This window comes from Oculina patagonica, chromosome 3 (assembly GCF_052425735.1).
Source record: "Oculina patagonica isolate OP01 chromosome 3, crgOcupat, whole genome shotgun sequence".
NCBI lineage: Eukaryota > Metazoa > Cnidaria > Anthozoa > Scleractinia > Oculinidae > Oculina > Oculina patagonica.
This window is the reverse complement of record NC_135760.1, coordinates 11,466,839-11,487,016: the sequence shown is the minus strand read 5'-3', so window position 1 is coordinate 11,487,016 and position 20,178 is coordinate 11,466,839. Positions and strand designations below refer to the sequence as shown.

The 20,178-nt window shown below is 38.8% G+C and overlaps 3 protein-coding genes, 1 non-coding gene and 1 pseudogene across 4 annotated transcripts; 3 read left to right on the top strand and 2 right to left on the bottom strand.

Moving 5' to 3' along the window:
- Positions 1-52: 52 nt before the first annotated feature.
- LOC144646489 (Rieske domain-containing protein-like) lies at positions 53-2,290 on the top strand. The gene is made up of 3 exons (XM_078506089.1): positions 53-295; positions 1,079-1,113; positions 2,036-2,290. The coding sequence occupies exons 1-3, from the start codon at positions 109-111 to the stop codon at positions 2,288-2,290; spliced, it is 477 nt and encodes a 158-aa protein (XP_078362215.1). The 5' UTR covers positions 53-108.
- Positions 2,291-3,988: 1,698 nt separating this feature from the next.
- On the bottom strand, positions 3,989-13,205 carry LOC144646488 (GPN-loop GTPase 3-like). The gene is made up of 8 exons (XM_078506088.1): positions 13,067-13,205; positions 12,167-12,275; positions 11,891-11,978; positions 10,673-10,752; positions 7,669-7,909; positions 6,252-6,345; positions 5,243-5,371; positions 3,989-4,420 (listed from the first exon to the last, which is right to left on the bottom strand). Exons 1-8 carry the CDS (start codon positions 13,109-13,111, stop codon positions 4,370-4,372), a joined length of 837 nt encoding a protein of 278 aa, XP_078362214.1. The 5' UTR covers positions 13,112-13,205; the 3' UTR covers positions 3,989-4,369.
- Positions 9,169-10,407, top strand: LOC144645640 (uncharacterized; annotated as a pseudogene).
- Trnaa-ggc (transfer RNA alanine (anticodon GGC)) lies at positions 11,102-11,173 on the bottom strand. The gene has a single exon. It is a non-coding gene; the product is annotated as a tRNA-Ala (tRNA).
- Positions 13,206-13,485: 280 nt separating the features above from the next.
- LOC144646487 (ubiquitin-conjugating enzyme E2 L3-like) lies at positions 13,486-18,969 on the top strand. Its single transcript, XM_078506087.1, has 5 exons — positions 13,486-13,559; positions 13,982-14,077; positions 15,088-15,165; positions 15,650-15,758; positions 17,232-18,969. Exons 1-5 carry the CDS (start codon positions 13,533-13,535, stop codon positions 17,384-17,386), a joined length of 465 nt encoding a protein of 154 aa, XP_078362213.1. The 5' UTR covers positions 13,486-13,532; the 3' UTR covers positions 17,387-18,969.
- Positions 18,970-20,178: the final 1,209 nt, after the last annotated feature.

The window sequence follows — 20,178 nt, the reverse complement described above, 5'->3', positions numbered from 1 at the left end:
TTTTCCCTGGAAACGAAAGTGTCATAAGTCTTACACAAAGTACTAACCTAAACTTACACACGGAATCTTTTATATTTTTTTTACCAGAAATTGTCCCAGAAATTAACAATGTCAGAGCTTTCTCAAACAGCTGATAGCCTCCCTGCAGGAGAACATTGTCCTACATCACCTATCTTTGTTGGAAGTAAGCTGGATTTTGTGGAAAAACAGAAAGTAAAATGCAATGTGAATGGAAGGGATATTGTTGTATTTTACCACAACCAACAATTTTATGCAATGGACCAACATTGCTACCGTAAGTAATAAGCTTATCTGGGAGATTAAAACCATAACAAGGGTGAGCATTCGGAGGAGTAGAAAATATTTGCACCCTTGTCTGGCTGGTCAGCTAGCTGGCTGAATGTTGGTGTGAAAATATGTGCAGTTCCAGAAAATATCCAATCCCACCTCCCCCATGGGAAGGTCGATTTGGAAATTCCCGTGGGGGTGGGGTTCTAAAAGGCCAAAAATTTTAAAGCAAGCTAGGGCCCATGGGAGGTGTTTGGATATTTTTTGGAACAACACAGTAAACATTATGACATGCAATAAGGAAATGGGTTAAAATTTAATATAATTTATGCAAAATGATGGTTATTCATGCATCCTCCATTGAAGCTATCTGAAGTGTAGCCAGTTCCAGGTGTTCTGCAAGTGGAAAATGGCTAAAATGAAAATAGTGAGCAAAAAATAGGGAGGGGGTACCCCCCAATTTTTTTGCTTGCTGTTTTTTTTTTTTTTTTTTTGTTCCACTTGCTATACGTATTCTGTTCACTGTTCCCCAATGCCTGGAACAGGCTATCTGAAATGCTGCCAATTTAATTCTTTGTCAATCTTGGCTTGCATGCTGACATTGAAGTAGTGGGGTAGCGACATCTGCACTTTGTGCAAGAGTTGCCATTTTCTAATTACTAAAAAGATTGATCCAGAGTCATGTCATAGTTTGATAGCGATATAATATATCGCTATCAAACTATGGTCTCGACACAAATACACGATTTTATGTTTTTTTTTAACTAATATCAAGCCATATCTCTTTAAGATGCTGGAGGTCCTCTGGATAAAGGTGACATAGAGGTAAATTTGAATATTTCATGTGAATTAAGGCAGTATTTCCCCTTGGCAATTGAGTCTCACGGTGAGACTCACAGATTTCACTTCAATCTCACGATGAGACACAGAAATCTCACAGTAAATAGAGTCGCAATTAAGTCACTTGATTAGCACCTGGTTCTAGTTATTTTTTGTCCGTCATTTCATCAATCTCCCAGTTTTTACTGAAATCACCAGTCTTTTTTTACCTCAATCTCCAGATTTCAAGTGCTTTGAGGTTGAGAAGTCTGCAAGTGGCTTGACTAATTGCACAGTCATTTCACTTTGCCTATAATGATAGGAATCAGGGTTTTCACAGTCTGGGTTTTCCCTCACCCAGAAGTGAGGTGTTACCTGACTTTGATAATTTCCCAGACCTAGCATGATGGACTGATCAACAGATGAACCAGTGGACAGGGAAGGAGGGAGGGAGAGAGAGGGCAGGAGGGAGGGACAGAGGGAGGGAGGGAGGGACAGAGGGAGGGAGAGACAGGGGAGGGACAGAAGGAGGGAGGGAAGGAGGGAGGGAGGGAGGGACAGAGGGCAGGCAAGCAGGCAGTGGGTAAAAAGAGAGAGATGTAGATGAATTTATCTTTTGATAGTCTCAATACTTCAGCTCTTCATCATTTCAACAAAATCATATTATTATGGTTCATAATCACATTATTTTTAGCCAATCAGCTTAAAACCACTGTAACTGCAGGGGTTTTGTTAATGCCCAGGGATGCGTCAAATTAGGCAACCGCATATGAAGGTCACTTTGCCTAGCACCTTATAACATCTCAAATGGCTTTTTGTATAAAAGATACTATATATCCTCCTCAGGGGCATGTAACAAAATCCTCTGCACAAAATCTATGAACTCTCACTGTAAGTGTAATGTAATTTTTTTATTTATTTTATATAGGACATTGGTGGACGATGGTGCATCATCTGCCCGTATCACAAACAAAGAATAACCTTAGACACTGGAGAGGGCCTACATTACTCATTTGATCCTAAAGATTTCAAGAAGCCACCCAGATTATGTTCAAAGGGAAATGTGCAGAGAGTCCATCAAGTTGAAGTTGTCGAAGACAAAGTTTATGTCACACTCTCAGACTCAAAAGAATACTTTCCATCAGATTATTTTTATTCCAAACAAATTGAACAAAATAATTAAAATAACAATATTTCACATTTTTAATAAAAATATCAAATTTATAATTCATGTCTACAACTTGCTTAATACAAACACCAAAGGTACAGAGCAGAGTGTCCATATTATGGAGGTGTCTGTCTTTTAGAGGCAGAGATTTATTTTTGAATTCTGGTTGCCATGTGACCAAACAATTTGAATTGAAAATTCCATGAAAGCATTTAATTAATAGCCTGCGTTGCAGACGAACAAAACCCCGGTATAGTGCGTCTGCGAATTAGAGCACAAAAGCTTGTTCCGGCCCCCCGTGTGTTACCAGGGATTTCTATAATAACCTCTGATTGGCTTTTGAATAGGGCCGTTCTTTCGTGCGCCGTAATTGGTTAAGTGGATCTCATGAAACCATAGTTACGTGTTCGATGAATACCAGATACCAGATACAGTAAAACGTTCTTGTCATAAATTTGTGCCGTTCTGTATTGGAATTGGTCATCCAATCTATTTCGCTTTTCACTTGTTTAGATAGGGCACGATATGCTGTCAGTTGTATTATTTGGAGGCGTTTAAAGTTGAGTAGAGCCATAAGACATTGGTCTGCACGGCTTTCCGTCTGTATATTTTTCCCGGATATTTTGACACCTCTGTTTTACATTTGTCATATGTAATTACTATCGCGGTTAGTCTTGGAACATTCATATTTGCAAGATATGTTTTGAGCTTTTGAAATATTCCCTCTGGTCCTAAATGTTTCGTGAAGATGTCGACTACTTGCATTCTGCATTTGTAATGCCTGGTCCGGCTGTTTATTGTGTTGCAAGGTGTGTTGCTTCTCATCACGGATGACGGATGTTCGTTGTGTGACATTCTTTCACCACAAGACAAATGTAGATTATTCAACATTACACCATGACCTTTTTGCTTGTCAGTTGTGTATGCTTGTTGTCGTTATCGTTGTTTTCTTTTTTTATGAGATAGTTCGAACCGGCTGCTTTTTTACCGCTTCAAACGCTAATTATCACCGATCTGGTCCGATCTGCCGTGATCGCCGCCAAGTTTGTTTTGTATCTGGTCTTCGTCGAAAGCGTAACTATGGTTTCTCATGATGCACTCGACCAATTACGACGCACGAAAGAACGGCCCTATTCAAAAGCCAATCAGAGGTTATTATAGAAATCCCTGGTAACACGCGGGGAGCCGGAACAAGCTTTTGTGCTCTAATTCGCAGACGCACTATACCGGGGTTTTGTTCGTCTGCAACACAGGCTATTAATTAATGGCCACAAAAACAGAGATTCAGTAAGATTTCATGGTGTTTTATTCAAGTCATGAATTTCCCAGAAATGTCAAATAATTGATTTAGTGGAGCCCTGAAAATGGATTTCATCGGTCATAAAATTTCCATATGCTACATATTGGCAGACTTTATGACCCATGAAAATGTTTAAAAGGACCCCCCGTAACTACTTTCAAAAAAAAAATAACCCCAATCTGATTTGCGAAAAAGATCAGTCCATACAAATAAAACCACTTGCCATGAACGTCATCAGGAAATTCTATGCCAAAATTCCATATGCAACAGGGCATTACAAGTCATCATTCAATAACTGGTTTGCTCATAAATTTGAAGTGAAATACTAAACAAGAGGTGTCGAATGGTAAATGCGAGACTCTGCAAGAAGGCAAGACTGATGTCTTATCTGCGAGCCCAAAACGTTTTTTGACTTGCAAAAGAGATTGAGACTATGAGAAGGCCTAAAGAAAAATTGGAGATGACGAGACCCCTGAAATTTGGCTAAAGTTTTGTGAGATGCATATTTTTGAAGGACCATTTACCACCTCTTAAACAAAACAGTGCTGCAATCCATGGAGAAGATTGTTTGCAAGGAAGACATCAATGCAGACACCTGTCCATTTTGTAGATCTGTCGTCAGATGTTGGGTAAGGGATACTTCCCCTGCCTTAAGCTCTTCACTTGAGGTTGTCAATACAACATGTACTGGCACAGTTCAGTTGCTGAGTACATGTAGTTTCCATTCTGGCAGAACACAGCTTTAATGGGCACCCATGCTTTAAACAGATGAAAAAATTGAATACTGCCACTGGTCAGCTTTCATCTGTAGAACCAGCAGGGTTTTCATCTTCTTGATCATTATCCTACAAGGAAAGCACAACATAAACGCATCTGTTAAAATTTAATGAACCAAGGAATTATAAAACAACACTGTATTTAACTTTTTCTCTCATCTGATTCAAATTCGGTAAAGGTCAAATGTCAAGATGTCAACAAAGTTAACCCCTACTTTTTCTTGTCTGTATAACATCTTTGATACAGACATAATAATAATAATAATACATAATATTTTAAGAGGAGGCCTCCAATTCCAAACCTTCCAAAGTTTCCGCCCTAAATGCCGCTGCATTAATCCCATGCAAAAGTGCTCATGCTAATCTTTTCTTTAGTATTTTATAATTTTTTTGTGGGTTGGGTCAAGGATTAAGTTTTAAGGTCATTCCATCGAAATAGAACTGACAATAGATTTTCGTTCAAACTTCGCGAGCCAAGCCATAATAAAAAAGATGCCATTTTCTTATGTGCGCATGCATGCTAATGATGTCTAAAATTATGTGCAGTAAGGATGCACAATGCAAATACTGAGGAATGATCTTGACTTGGGAATGGTTTTGGTAGTTAGGCCTCATACTCATAAATAATGTCAACAGTAAATATAATGGTTGTAAATTTATTAATATATAATAGTACAATCCTTCCAAAGCACAGGATGAATGATGACAACTAAGAATTTGAACAAAATTGTCTCAAGTCTTAGGGGACTTGAGAGAGACTTGGGAGACTTGAGATCTGCCGTTTTTATTTAACGGTACAATGATCTGATGATATGATCTGTCAGTTGAAAATAAAGAGAAAAAATAATAATTACAATTTTTGTAATTAATCATTTGTTTATTTGTACCGACCTTCATTTCACGAACATCAAGGTCTTCACCGTATTGGATCGCATTGTCGATCTGAATTAGAACACTTGTGATAGAGTCCTCATTGCAGAGGTTTAGTGGCAGAAATGATACCATGCTGTAATCATCAATCTGAAAATGTAAAACGCACTTGATATACCCGGTATATAGGATGATAACATTTTGATGGTGGTTAAACATAATATTAAAACAGGTGGTGTGGGGACATGTCACAGAATCTTCGATTTAGTTTGTCTGCGCAACCATCCCCAGAAGACTGTTCTGATATCCTGCAGGTTTGCTAGGACACTGTTTGAGGTTCTAATATACTCTGGTGGTCTGACGGTTTTATCTGATTTTGAGCCTCGGTCTACAGGCACATTCTTTATTATCTGGCTGTACTTTATACCGTGAAGAAATATATGGTGGTCTCGGTCTTAAGAAGAAAGTAAAAGGATTTTTTTATTTGTGATCTAAGAAGAAAAAAATATGGTGGTCTGCGGACTGAACGACCCCCTATTATAGACCCTCCTGTTTCTGAACCCTTCATACATAATAGTGTAGTAGGGGGGTTCTCAACAACAGGCAATAAATAAAATCACAATAAGCTTTAAAGTACATTGTAAATGTTACAGGTGAAAATTAGCTTTAGGTCAGATTTTTCAACCTAGGTTATTTTTTTATACTAGGTTAATAAATAGAAAATCAAAATCAAAACACCTCCCCTCCCTTGCTGTCTCTGAACCCCCTCTTCACCATCCTTACTTACCCTCCCCTGCCATCTGCTGTTATACCACCCAAGTAGTATCAATTTTTTTACTTTTTACTAACCTGCACTGGATTTGAACTCTCGACTTTCTTGGGTGCCTCACTATTTTTTAAAAAATATATGACTCCAATCCATACCCTAACCCTAATAATAACCATAAATTTTTCCTAGGTTGAAAAAAATAACCTAGGTTAAAAAAAATTTAACCTAAATTTAAATTTGACTTCTAACATATATACCTACCAACTGTGCCAATGCTTTATTCAACCTTTTGAATCTCTTGTTGGTACTTGCTTTAAGCTCTTCTACAAGTTGTTGTGGATCAGGATCCAAAAACCTATAAAAACAACTCAACAAATAAATGACAAGAAAATGTTCACAAACATCTCAAATTACTATTGGTAAAAAGGTAAAGCCTTTTGTCCAGCCTAGTGGCCCATCAGGCCAGAGCTTATCCCGGTTTCTGTAGCATTAAGCAGCTAGGAGTATTTCTAATCTCCCCTGGATGGGATGCTAGGCCACTGCAGGGTTACCCCCCAGCAGTAAATGTGCTGGTTCTATCTATACACCTGGGTGAAGAGAGGCACTGTGAGAGTAAAGTGTCTTGCCCAAGAACACAATGCAGCGCCTTTGCCATTAACCATGAGGCCACCACACCTCCCAAATTAATATTTCTCTCTTAGTTCCTTGGCCCCTGGTGGGGGATAGGGCCGGACATCAATGCTCGCCATCTGTCCCTATTCTTGGCCACAGCTGCTGCTGCAGCCCACAATGTTAGTCCCAGCTCAGCGCGTTCCTTCTCCATCGTTCTCCGCCATGTTTCCCTTGGCCGTCCTCTGCTTCTTTTCCCGCAAATAAATATTGCCAGTAGTTAATTTATTTATCGTACAAGATAAAATGCAAAGATGGAAGACCCTCAGACTGACATCTGGGTTAGAATCATTACTAATACAGGGCTCGATGTTGCGACCTGTGGGGTCGCCAATGCGACTAGATTTGATTCATTGGCAACTAACTTTTCAAGTCTGGTCGCCAAAGTGGCCACTAAGATAATTTATATAATGGTATTTTATATTTTCTTAATTTCCTATTTACTGAAATTAATATTTAATAGCTGTTGAAAATGTTTGTCTTCTAGCTGCTTGTTTATTTTAATCATCGCTGGGAAACGCAAATGAAATGTACATCTTTTGATGAGCAATTCCAGAAGTGATATCTGTGTTCAAAATTAAATTTTTACAAAATTTAAAGTTCCAAAAAGGAGACCACATGCTTTGTAAAATTCACAGACAATCATGATTAGGAAAACAAAACAGGCCAATGGGCCTTTTACACATTTCCTCAAGCATTGAGAAGTAATGTGCCATTTGCAAAGTTTGAGCCAAAAGACAAATACAATGATACTGTAAATGCAAAATCACATCATTCGTTCAATGAAAAATAGCTCTGAAAAAGTGGAAAATTAAATAAGATTGCAGACAGCAATTGATTTTTTAAGTCAATTAAAACAGGGTTTCATTCAGGAAAATACAACTTTCATTAAAAATCAATTTGAAGTTTAGAGCTCTTAATTAACAAAAATAAAATAATAAAAATTACCTAAAATACTGTGACGTAGCCCCTTTAAGCTATAAATCAACAGGGAAACTTGTCAACCCACCTATCTACCTGCTTTAATTGTTTCTTGTTGAGCAAGTCCATTTTACTCATGACATTTACATGAGGAATCTCCAACTGAATCATGGCAGACAGTGCAGTCAGGACACCAGCAAAAAACTTGCTGCAGTCCACCACGAACTGAGAATCAATCAGGAACACACCACACACTCTGAAGTCCCACTGCTGTAGTGTTTGAACCAACTGTCGCATGACAGGCATGTGTGTGTACAGTTCTATTTGGCCTGTGGTTAAACAAAGGAAAAAGAAATCAGCCCACTATTAACTATTCTTCATGTACTTGCCAATTCAAGCAAGAGTCTTTTTCAGGTTAAAAGCACTAAGCCTAGGCCAAACGAGGATGATCACAAGAGTTGATAAGAGTTCAAACTCTCACTCTCATTTGGCATGGAACTCTCATGCACTCTCATCAACTCTCGTGCGCTCTCATCAACTTTGAATGTGCTCAAATTTTTCATGGGAGTCAATAAGGGTTTGACGGACTCTCGTTCTCATTTGGCACGAGTTGAAAATAGTCGATGAGAGTTTACAAAAACTCTCATGAGAGTCAACTCTCATCCTTGTTTGGCCTGTGCTTTATTTTGCTTCTGTTTAGTCACAATGTTCAGGGGGAGGGGGTGTTAAGGTCAAAAAGTGTACTCTCTTTTTGGGTGTTACATCTCTGCCATTGCAGGTTCGGACCTGAACAGCTTTACCATGCAACATGGGTTCATTTACCATAAAGCAAGCATTTACAAACAAAAGTAAAATGCAGTTAATGGAACGTGACGCCGCAGGGGGTGCTTGCGTGCAATGTTGTTTTCCTGAGTTAATGAATTGTGAATGCTTTCTAGTCATAGAACTCAAAACAGACGTCTTTCATGTCTGATTTTTTATCTATATGTATCAGATACAACCATAGTAGCAATGTAAGCTTTTCTGAGATTGGTTTAAAGCATAAAAGCTCTCATTCATGGCTTGTACTTTAGCACGTAATGTCTAAGTAGTTTATAGTACGAGCTCACCTATTGGCAATGTTTACAGACACTGTCTTGCCCTAAAAGCAGCTGATCGCTATCCCAGTTTCATTATTCTAGCAGTCTTTGCACGAACACTCGTTTTTTCTAGAGCTGTATTCGTATTTCAGTTTTAGTACGATAATGAGAGCGTTGTTGCAAACATTAACTCAGGTCACTCCAAGGCTCCCAGGGTCATGGACCTCGTACGATTTTTAGTGCTCATCTCTATGAAACATAATTTCTTGGTTCGGGCCCGTCACGTGCCAGGGGTCTCCAATGCTATTGCTGATGCCCTTTCCCGCTTTCAGATTCAACGTTTCAGGGAACTCGCCCCCCAGGCCGACCAGACCCCCTGTACCATCCCGCCTTCGCTGATGACCCTCTGAGGGATGAAGTCCTCACGTATGCGCACTGGGCACTGTCACGGAACACCAATCGTACCTATTTATAACTCTGGGGAGAAAAGGTTTATCCAGTTTTGCCTTATGAATCGCCTCATATCTCCTTTGGGTGACATTCCCCGCCTCGGAGGGCACCCTCATTTACTTTGCCTCTTATTTGGCCAGGACAGTTCGCCATAGTACTGTTAAGCTTTATCTGGCGGCAGTCCGAAATCTTCACTTTCGGTCTGGATTTAGCGATCCAGTGTTAGAACGCCCACTTCTTAAAAAGGTTCTAAGGGGTATATTACGCTATCAGGGTTCCCCTCGTACCCTACGTCAGCCGGTAACCCCCAGGGTTTTGTTAAGTATTCGTCCCGTTCTACAGAGCCGACTGAGTCTCAGGGATTTTTCCATGGCCTGGGCTGCCTTTACTTCAGCCTTTTTTGCCTTTCTCCGGTGTAGCGAGTTTACCTATCAAGGGGTTCCTAGATTTAACTCAAGATTTGACCTCACTACTGATTGTATTACATTTTCTCCCAGTCTGGCCTGCCCACAGCGCATCGTGATTCTCCTCAAGTCATCTAAGACCGATGTATATAGGCAAGGGCAATCGCTTAGTATTGCTCGCTGCTCTTCCTTGCTTTGCCCGGTTTCAGCCATGCAACAGTATTTCTTACTAGCGCAGCCGCGCCCTGGGCCCTTGTTTTATTTTCAGTCTGGATCCCTCCTGACTAGGTCCTCTGTTACTAAGCTGCTTCGGGACTCGGCTCGCAGCGCTGGACTCTCATACAGGAGTCTAAAAGGTCATAGTTTTCGTATAGGTGCCGCATCCACTGCCGCAGCTGCGGGTCTGCCAGACTGGCTAATTAAGGTCTTAGGCCGTTGGTCTTCCGACTGTTATCAGCTATACATTCGCACTCCAGAATCAGTGCTCCTTTCCGCTGCCCCTAGAATGGCTAGCATATCTAGTAATGTATTCTTAGGTTAGGTGGTTTGCTTGGGGGGATGCGTGCCTTGCACGCATCTGTGGCGGTTAAGTCTGCGTAGCGACTTCCCCCAAGCTTTTGGCATTATTTTGCCTTGCAATTCTATACCTTTGCCTGAATCTTGTCCGATCCAGCCCGTGCGGTGCTGGGGAGATAAGTAAGGCTCTGCCAATACTCTTATCCTAATCCCCAAGTTTGCGGGGAGATAAGTGAGGCTTGTATTTTTCGTGCACAGCCCGAAGTCGCAAACTAACCTGCCACAGAGCTGTGTTCCCCCTATAACGCCATCTTGTTGTTGTTGTCTTTATTGCGTTACCGGATATTGCGTTACTCACGGTGAATACGCGAACAGTGACATTAATAATTATTTAAATAAGAGTTTCAAAGATTAAGGAATTTTTTATTACATAGTGTATCCAATTAGCTAAAGTAAGCTGAATACCTCAACACTGATTAAAAATAATGTTCGTACTCCCCCTCCCCCCACCTTAACACCCTCCTCCAAAACAAACATGAAACTGTAAGAAACGGCACCTTCAGGGAATTTTCATGCAACTTGTCTAGTAATTTTGTGGGAACAACATTTTTAACGCAATATTTGACATGATTATATAACACACCTGGGCAATCAAACAAGATGTAGTCATCATCAACATCTCCTAATTTTTCTTCCAACCAATCAAAATTCTGCACCAGGTACCTAAAAGGGAAATATTATAATAATATCTCATAATATAAATGTTATCAGAAATAAGAATATATATGATAATGCAAATGCGGCCTTACACTATTGAAGACCTGAAAAAAATTTTTAGGCTCTGAGTGGGAGTCGAAACCACGACCTTTGCGTTGCCAGTGCAATGCTCTACCACTGAGCTATCAAAGCCACATGAGAGCGGTCGTATATGGGTAATCCCTTTATGGTGGACATGATACTCGGCCCAAGTATATGTGAAATAAATGAATGTGTGTCCAGCAGTAGCAATGAAATATATATATGATAATGCAAATGCGGCCTTACACTACTGAAGACCTGAAAAAAATTTTCAGGCTCTGAGTGGGAGTCGAACCCACGACCTTTGCGTTGCCAGTGCAATGCTCTACCACTGAGCTATCAAAGCCACATGAGAGCGGTCGTATATGGGTAATCCCTTTATGGTGGACATGATACTCGGCCCAAGTATATGTGAAATAAATGAATGTGTGTCCAGCAGTAGCAATGAAATATATATATGATAATGCAAATGCGGCCTTACACTACTGAAGACCTGAAAAAAATTTTCAGGCTCTGAGCGGGAGTCGAACCCACGACCTTTGCGTTGCCAGTGCAATGCTCTACCACTGAGCTATCAAAGCCACATGAGAGCGGTCGTATATGGGAGGGGGAGTACGAACATTATTTTTAATCAGTGTTGAGGTATTCAGCTTACTTTAGCTAATTGGATACACTATGTAATAAAAAATTCCTTAATCTTTGAAACTCTTATTTAAAAAAAAAAAAAAAAAAAAAAAATTTTCAGGTCTTCAGTAGTGTAAGGCCGCATTTGCAGTATCATATATATATTTCATTGCTACTGCTGGACACACATTCAGAAATAAGAATAAATGGGAATTTTATTTATTTCATCATGCCATTTTGTTATATAAAGATGAATCACAATGCTAACAAACCTGAAAATGTGAGGCACAATCTGTCTTTTTTATTATTTTGGCTTGGAGTCCTTTGAAACTATATTTATACAAATCATCTTGCAACATTGAAGAAATAAACATTGCTTTTTTATATTATTATCTGTTATCAAGATCATAAATTTGAGAGAAGAGTGTTTTTTTCTTACTCCATACAGAAAACAAGTCCCCCATTTGGCCCAAGTCGTAAATCTTCAGCTTCCATAACATCCTCCAGTTCTACCAACTCCCTTACATCTGTAAAACACAATCCACAATTTAGTTTACTCCATCATCAGGACAGAGAGACTAACAGAGTTAACATACATGAAGCATAGTCATGTTAAATTTACTCAGAAAAATAAAATTTCCAAGTCCCCCAACAGGAATCAACTAACTATTTTAATATTAAAGTAGTACAATAACCCATGACAATCTGTACACACCAGCTAGAACTGGATAATCAAAGTGTTCTGCAGCAGGATCAAGGTTCACCACTTGTACTGAACGTTGTACATTCTCGCAGTGTTGCAGTATTGTAGTGCAATATGTTGACTGCAAAAAAAAAACAGGAATAAAAACAGCAATAAGGTCGACAGTCAATGAATCACCTACTTAAATTGCTAACAGCACCACTACAGAAATAAAAACAGCAATAAGGTTGTCAGTCAATGAGTCACCTACTTAAATTGTTAACAGCACTACTACAGAAATAAAAACAACTTACAATAATGTCGACAGTCAGTGAGTCACCTACTTATATTGTTAACAGCACTTCTAGTGTAAGGTATGAGGGCTAAGTGTCTTGCCCAAGCAGTATGTAATATTTTTTGTACTGGTCCTCCAGTTTAGCCTGCACCGCAGAAAAAACTAAACTGCTGGTTAGATTATGTCTGCGACACAGGCTACCTCTGATCTAGCATAGCAGTTGCTATCGCTTCTTACTTCGAGGGGCATACCTTCTGTTGTTTGTTCTATTGTTCTCTCGAAGGGTAGCAAGTCATTCATGTGAGACTTTCCAGCTGCTACTGGACCCCCTCACTCCTACCCCTTCCAACCCCCCCCCCCCCCCCACCATCACCTCTGACTACAGTCCTCCACGTGAAACGAGTAAAACAGATCAAAGACTGAAACAGCCACAAGGGTGCATTGCAGAATTAATTATGACCTCTTCAACTTCTACGAGGATAAGCAATTTATTTTTTGCCATCACGGAATATAAGCTTATTCACTGACTGATGATTCAAAATAAGTTTTCTCACCTCGTGTCATATCAGCTTATCATGCCTAGATTTGAGCTTATCGTGAACATTTTCCATAATGAAGTAAGCTTTACAGTTGCCTACCTTTCCGCATCCAGCAGGTCCCATTACAAGTTGTGCGTACCTCATGTTTGTAACGCAAAGACGTAGTGTTTATTTTGGTGTACTTCAAACCTCTGAGTTTTCCTCCATGTTGAAATGAGCGGTAGTACTTGGTGTAAGACACCACATAATGTCCCAAGATGGTCTGCGTAGACTGACCGGTTCATTTCCAGTCTCTCCATTACGGTTACGGCCAATGTGATTTTTTTTTAAAGAAAAAAATCTACATTTTACAACCTTTTTACTCTAAAGGACGCCATTTCCTTTTCTGTTTTGTCTCTCTTATTGGAGTAATGCTAAATAAAAATAAAATAAAAATTGACCTCATGACATACACTACTCCACCCCACCCGGAAAACAATTGCCGTTTCTTCCGCTATTGCATCGTGGGTAAAGGTTGCTGCGTGCGCGGGGACTGGTCATAAACCGGCGAGAAGTTCCTTCGAGCATGGCGGCTACACGCAGATTGGGAAAGGTAGGCTATCTATTAAAGTGAAAATCTTTTTTTAAACAGCAGGGAATTGCTCCTATTCGAAAATAAAATCGTCAAATGATGTTTTAGCAAGACAATTTTGGATAATAATGCGCTGACCTGTGCATTATTTAAACAAAATGTCGCTAAAATTGTCGATCAAATCCTGGTCTGACAAAATTGAATCTGATCTCATTCTGTCCTTATTTCAAACTGCAGCTGTCTGTTTTATGTAGTTCGTAGTTACGTAAACGTGATCTCTAATGCTTTCCTTTCAAGTAACAGCCATCTATTCCGTAATCTTGAGAAATGAAATGTACAATTCTGAATTCATTTTGTGGTTGCATATTTATTGCATCACAGATTTTCGATAATTGCCAATCGTCAATTATGCTATGTGAACTCACTTAAGTTTTTTATTCTAGGAACTGGCAGACATCAGAAAGTCTGGACAAAAGATTTTTCGTGAAATTCAAGTAGATGAATCAAATATTCTAATCTGGCAAGGTTTTATCGTTCCGGTAGGTATATTCCTAGATTGGATTGCATTGTACTTTACACTATGCGATTTTCGTTCAACTTCCGTTTATTTTTTCATGGAGTACACCTTGACTAAATCACCTCAAGATGTTTTAGAGTTAATTTTAAGTGAGTAGTTGTCTGTCAAGAAGAATTTTGTTAATAACCTTCATGTGTAAGGGCATACTTGAAGTGAAACCTTGTATTGGTTAATATTATTTTAAATTATCCTAATGAGGTTTTGATCCAACTCTGTAACTTTTTATCAACACATCACTGCTAAAGCTTGATCAGTGTGGGATATGAACATAAAATGCTAGGAAGCATGGGATGTTTTAAAAAATTGTCATCATGGTGAAATGAAATCTTGCAAATATTGTGGAATGTTCTGGAAATTATAGAAAGTTTCATTTTCAAATGTTGAAATGCTTTGCAAAACATACAAGAACACAGGAGGCATTTTAAAATCAAATAGATGCAAATTAGCCAGGGTTTTTGTGGTGTACTTCGAAATCTGGAATTTTTTTACATCTTATCTAAACAACTACCTCATTTTTACTAATTTTCGCGAGTACTAATAACGCGTTTGGAACTGCAACTATCGCTCCATCTTGTTTTTGACTACCGGTAGCACCCTTTCTCTTATTACCGTTTTCTTATTGTAAATTGGCCGAGACCTCTTTAGTACAGTCACCAAAGTTTCTGTTTGCAGGCTCCTTGTAATAACATTGAACCAGACCTTTGTATATTTCTAGTAGTTCCTTAGTCATTGATGACTGATGCAGAGAACACTGACAAAATCGCGAAATTTAATACACCTTTTCCTTAATTTTTCTTGCAATCGCAAAAATTAATACTCGCGAAATTTGGCTCCCGAGTACGCGCGAAAATTAGTAAGGATAAGGTATTTTATAATTAGCTGTTATCCATTGATTGGCAGTGATTTTGATAGAAAATAGCTTGTCCTCAAGCAACGGCCAAATTTGTCTTGATTTTGAAATGTTCCTTTCAGGCTGAGCCACCTTACAACAAAGGTGCTTTTAAGATTGAGATTAATTTTCCTGCAGAGTATCCTTTCAAGCCGCCAAAGGTAAGACTTTTTTCCTCATGGGAAATTAACCTAAAATAAAAAATAAATAGCTTTATTCATGCATCATGTTTTTAGCCTGCTTACAATTTTTACTAGTCAGACACACAGACCAGATCAAATTGGAATTTGGAGTATAGGTTTTGGAGGAAGGAGGACCCAGGAGAAAAAACCCTGGAGCAAAGAAAAAAAAATGTGCATGCATTTTTAACATAAACCCATGGCTCGGGAGATTGGGCAACCACTCCTAACATCAAAGACTCTAAACAAAATACCATACCATACCAACAACACACTCAAACCACATACATGTATGACGCTGGAGTGCTCTCACCGCTGCACCACTCCTGCCACCCTTAAACTTACAATAATTTATTTGATCAAAACATGGATTGAAAGGCAAAGGTGTTAATGTATTAAATCAAAGGGATAATTTTTCTTGATCAACGGAAACGGAAATTAATGCCACTGGCTGTTAATTTTTCAGATTACTTTTAAGACAAAGATTTACCATCCCAATATTGATGAGAAGGGCCAAGTTTGTTTGCCGATCATCAGCCCTGAAAACTGGAAGCCAGCAACAAAGACAGACCAAGGTCAGTGAACCTCATCACAGTGACTAATTTTAACCTGCTATCTTACAGTATTAAACATCACAACTCCAACAAGACAAGTGCTTCACAATAGTGGCGTTGATCACTTATGAGCAGTAGTCACCAGGCTTTTAGCCAAGATTTGGAAAGTGGGAGTCCAAAATTAATGTGGGACAAAGGCCCACATATGATGGAGCCACAGGTCTCATCCTCCTAGGGGTGCCTGGGGGGCATGCCCCCCCCCCCCCAGAAATTTTTGAAAAAATTGAAGCCTCTTGGATGTCATTTCCATGATTCTGACAGCTGTAAACGTCTTTCAATTAAACTATTAACCCACTGTTTTTCCATGATAATTTTACAAAACTATCTTTTCTTTAAATTACCTTATTACCTTATTACCTTTTTGCCCCAAATATAATAAATTATATTTGGGGCAAAAAGTCTAATTGTTGTGAACATAGTATTGTGAACAGTGATAGCGATGCAGAACACAGGATACTATCCATAGGCATAAAAAATACAATAGAAAACGTTTGAAATAAATTTTCACGGGTCTTTAATTTCGCTTTTTTTAAAAAATCGCGGAAATTAAGTCTCGGGGAAATTAGTCACAATAAGGTACTCAACGCTTAGCAAGGAAACTTGCTAAAAAAGTGTAAATAGAGAAGAAAAACACACCAGCAAGGCTAAAAACAACTCTTGAGAGCAAAAAGGAGCATAAGTTTTTAAGTTCAAGACACTTGTTTCATTAAGCACAGAACTTTGTAAATGACTGCACAAAACAGGCCATCGAAAATCTCCTAAAAGTGGCCGTTCTTTGGACTGGTGGAGGGCCTCCTGGTTAAAAGCCTGGGCCCGGTTGTTCGAAAAGCGGATAGCGCTATCCAAAGAATAAATCACTATCCGGTGGATAGCGTAGTTTGTTTGTTAACACTTATCCACTGCATAATGATTTATCCGATGGATAGCGTTATCCACCCTTTGAACAACTGGGACCTGGAAGTCACACAGAGTGGTTCAACTTTACTTCACCTTTCAGTTCATTGACTTTGGTTTCAAGTAGTATATCACACACTAGCCACAGTGTTTCATCTGGACACCCAAACACCGAGAAGACAGTTGAAAATATGACATGCAGCAGAGTGTTTTTTGACGACATTTGAAGTGTTTGGATAGGCAATGAAACACTGTCTCAGGTGTTTGATATTTCTTCTCAATCGAAACATAAACTACGGAGTAAAGAACTGTGTGCGCTGGAGGAAACTGGTGGACGCCCTATGCTCCCAAGGGGGTGACAACGAACAATGATGGTGAAACAGAGAAATAAAATCATAAAAATCTATGCTTGTTAAGACCAGGTACCAAAACCTCATTCGCGGTTATGATTTTTTTTTATTTAAACTTGATGAATAATTAATGAGTTTGAGAATAACAGTTCTTGAATTTGAATCAGTCTTGAATTTTTCCTTTTTTCAGTAATTCAAGCACTTGTGGCTCTTGTACACACACCTGAACCAGAGCACCCACTCCGTGGAGATTTAGCTGAGGAGTATACAAAGGATAAGAAAAAGTTTATGAAGAATGCAGAAGAGTTCACAAAGAAGCATGCTGAAAAGAGACCCTCAGACTAATCATTTATTTCAACTACTTGTTTAATTTTAGGGACACTCTGAAGTCCAAATCTAGCTAAAGTTTTGGCATTGTAATTTGTATATCTATTGCTAAAAATATGCATTTCATCTAGCTGCCGTTAGTTTTAGTCTTCATAGTCAGCTGCACAAGTCTGTAGTGTTATTACTGTGCTTAATCCAGTGTAGGCCAAATTCATTCATGCACCCAACTTTATAAGCTTTGATGGAATTAATTCCTTGATCTTTACCAATGGCCTGAATTGAGACATTTGGTTATGCAGGGTTAATAATAATTATTATTGTTAATACTGCCGGTTACATGCATTGGGCTTGATAAGTAGCACTGCATGTTATTCTGTGTTTTTTTTTTTTGTTATCTAGATATTCAATTTAAAAAAAAATGCTGTAATTCTATTTTTCTTTTCTGGAAACAAACTGTGGTAATTTTAATGCAATCTTGTAGCCTTTTGGATCAGATACAGGTTTCCCATTTTGATTGATTTTTTACATGTTTCTGTTGGATTCCCCTTTGTACTGATTAAAAAGACTTCTCCTTTCTCAAACTAACTTGGTTTTTAAATTGTGCATGCAGTAGGAAAACCAACATGACTTCAGAAAATAAGTAGTAAAAATTGAGTGACAGCTGTATTTTTAACTGTCGGACAGTTTGAAGGGCATTAGAATAGATTGTATCATAATTGAGCAAATTTATGTTCAGTGGCTGGCATTTGCTAAACCAAAGTCAAATTCAATGCAAGGCTGTGCTGTAGACATTGGCTAGTGTCACCTTTGATCTCTTTTTGTTTATATTGAGTGCTGCTGAGAACCAATCAGAAGAGGCAGTGGTGATCACAATGTCGGCAAACACATGTAGTTGCACTGTAATTGGTTTTGGTTCTGCATTGTGATTTGCGAAGAGGAGAAAATCCCTGGTGTAATTCGTCATGTTTTACAATTTCATGTCAAAATTTGCTCTAGGTACTTTTATTTATTAAAGGCATAGCAAGATTGGCTTTTTTCTTCCCTGCGTGGAAGCAAAAAGGAAAGTGTTACCCTTGCCTGTTGGCAGATTTCTCAGCGGCAGGGAAGGCATGGTTTATTGGCTTGGTTGATTTTGTCTGGTTGCTGGATTTATAAATTAATAAGGCAGGAAATGACAGTATAAAGAATGTAGAGCTTTAACCCATCTTTCTCCAGCAATGGCTTGCTAACTTCTTACATGTACATCACATTTACAACAAATACTCAGTGATAATCTTAGTGAAGACACCTTGACTAACAACTAAATTCTCCCAACACGAATTTGGGAAAATGTATGACAATTAGTTGGGAGAATTTCAATGCCAACTTGGAGATGTGGAGGGTTAATGCTGATGTAATGTGTTCAGTAGGGTTTTCAAATGATTTAGAAAAGACTACACACTGTGCTGCCGATGAAGTTTTTGGTTTTGTGCTATTGATGAGATGGTAGCCGTGTGTTTGTTCAAGTTGTTTTGTATTGTGCAGTGTCACTCTGTAGAGGAAATGTTAAACTTCTCTTATTGCTTCAAGTGTATTCATTTTGAATAAAAAATTTGCTCAAAGTCGTGTTGATAAGCCTTGAGTTGAATTGAATCGAATTGCTACATCGGTGGGTCAGGGTTAACCTGCGATCAGACGTTCTTTTTTGCGGCTGCGAAAAAAAGAACCCCTGATCGCAGGTTAGGTCAGGGTTCGTACGGGTCCTGGAAGACCTGGAAAATCCTGGAATTTTATTCTGGAACTTTCCAGGACTGGAAGACTGCCGGTCCTGGAAAGTTCTGGAAAATTTGTTAAACTCAAGTAACTGAATTCTCAGAATTAGCATAATAAGAAATGTACAGATCTAGACAGTAAGGAGAAATAATATTTAGATCTTGGGAATGAAAGAGTTGATGTGAATTTTGGAGTCCTGAAAAAATCAATCTGAGTCCTTGAAAAGTCCTGGAAAATTGTGAGAAAGGGTGCGAACCCTGTGGGTAAGTAAGCTTGAAGTTGACAATTTGCTCGAAACGTCAGCTTTTCAAAACTGCCATAGCGGTTAAGTAAGTAAGAGTATCGTAATCATTCGATTTAGCGCCCGGGGCTTATTCGAGACTGGGTGCTTATTTAATTTTTTGAGAAACAACCAAATGTTCAAAACAAAATTTTAATAAATATTTAAATAACTAACAATAACAGAAACTGTAACAGTAACAAATTGTTGAAAGTTCCGTAAGTTCTAATTGGAATAGAGTTCCCGAGTTCTAATTGGGGGGGGGGGGGGGCGCTTATTCGGAAGGGGGCACTAAATCGAATCATTACGGTTATTATATTCTAGCGCATAAATCGGCACTAACTGGAGACACTAAAACCAAGTCACAAAAATCTAAAATTCTAATTTTCCTGTTGGGAAGTTGACTAGTGGTGGATCCAGGTGTGTGCAAAGGAGGGAAGAGCGGGACTCGTACAAGATCAAAACCTAGAAAGTCGTAAATTTTTAGAATTTCATTTTCAGGCCTGGAAAGTCATGGAAAATTATATTGATTGCACAAAATAAGTAAGAAGGTGTTTTTGATGCGAAGAAAAAAGTTAAAAAACGTCCAGAAATCAAGATGATTTTTAAGAAAATTCATGAAAATGTTCAAATAAGGGGTCATGAAAAAGTTTAAAAAGTCATGGAAAAGTTTATGAAACGTCATGGAAAATTTAACAGTTAAAAGAAGTATGACCACTGGAGAAGAAAGGCTGTTGAAGATGTGATTCCACTGGCGCATCTTTTTCGAGCTCTTTTC

Coding starts and splice junctions, on each gene's coding strand:
- LOC144646488 (XM_078506088.1), bottom strand. CDS start 13,111: ATGAGGTACGCACAACTTGTAATGGGACCTGCTGGATGCGGAAAG. Junction 6,346..7,668: donor CAATTAAAGCAGGTAGATAG/GTGGGTTGACAA, acceptor TTGTTTTTATAG/GTTTTTGGATCCTGATCCAC. Junction 4,421..5,242: donor TTGATGTTCGTGAAATGAAG/GTCGGTACAAAT, acceptor CTTTCCTTGTAG/GATAATGATCAAGAAGATGA.
- LOC144646489 (XM_078506089.1), top strand. CDS start 109: ATGTCAGAGCTTTCTCAAACAGCTGATAGCCTCCCTGCAGGAGAACAT. Junction 296..1,078: donor AATGGACCAACATTGCTACC/GTAAGTAATAAG, acceptor TATCTCTTTAAG/ATGCTGGAGGTCCTCTGGAT. Junction 1,114..2,035: donor TGGATAAAGGTGACATAGAG/GTAAATTTGAAT, acceptor TATTTTATATAG/GACATTGGTGGACGATGGTG.
- LOC144646487 (XM_078506087.1), top strand. CDS start 13,533: ATGGCGGCTACACGCAGATTGGGAAAG. Junction 14,078..15,087: donor GGCAAGGTTTTATCGTTCCG/GTAGGTATATTC, acceptor TGTTCCTTTCAG/GCTGAGCCACCTTACAACAA. Junction 15,759..17,231: donor AGCAACAAAGACAGACCAAG/GTCAGTGAACCT, acceptor TCCTTTTTTCAG/TAATTCAAGCACTTGTGGCT.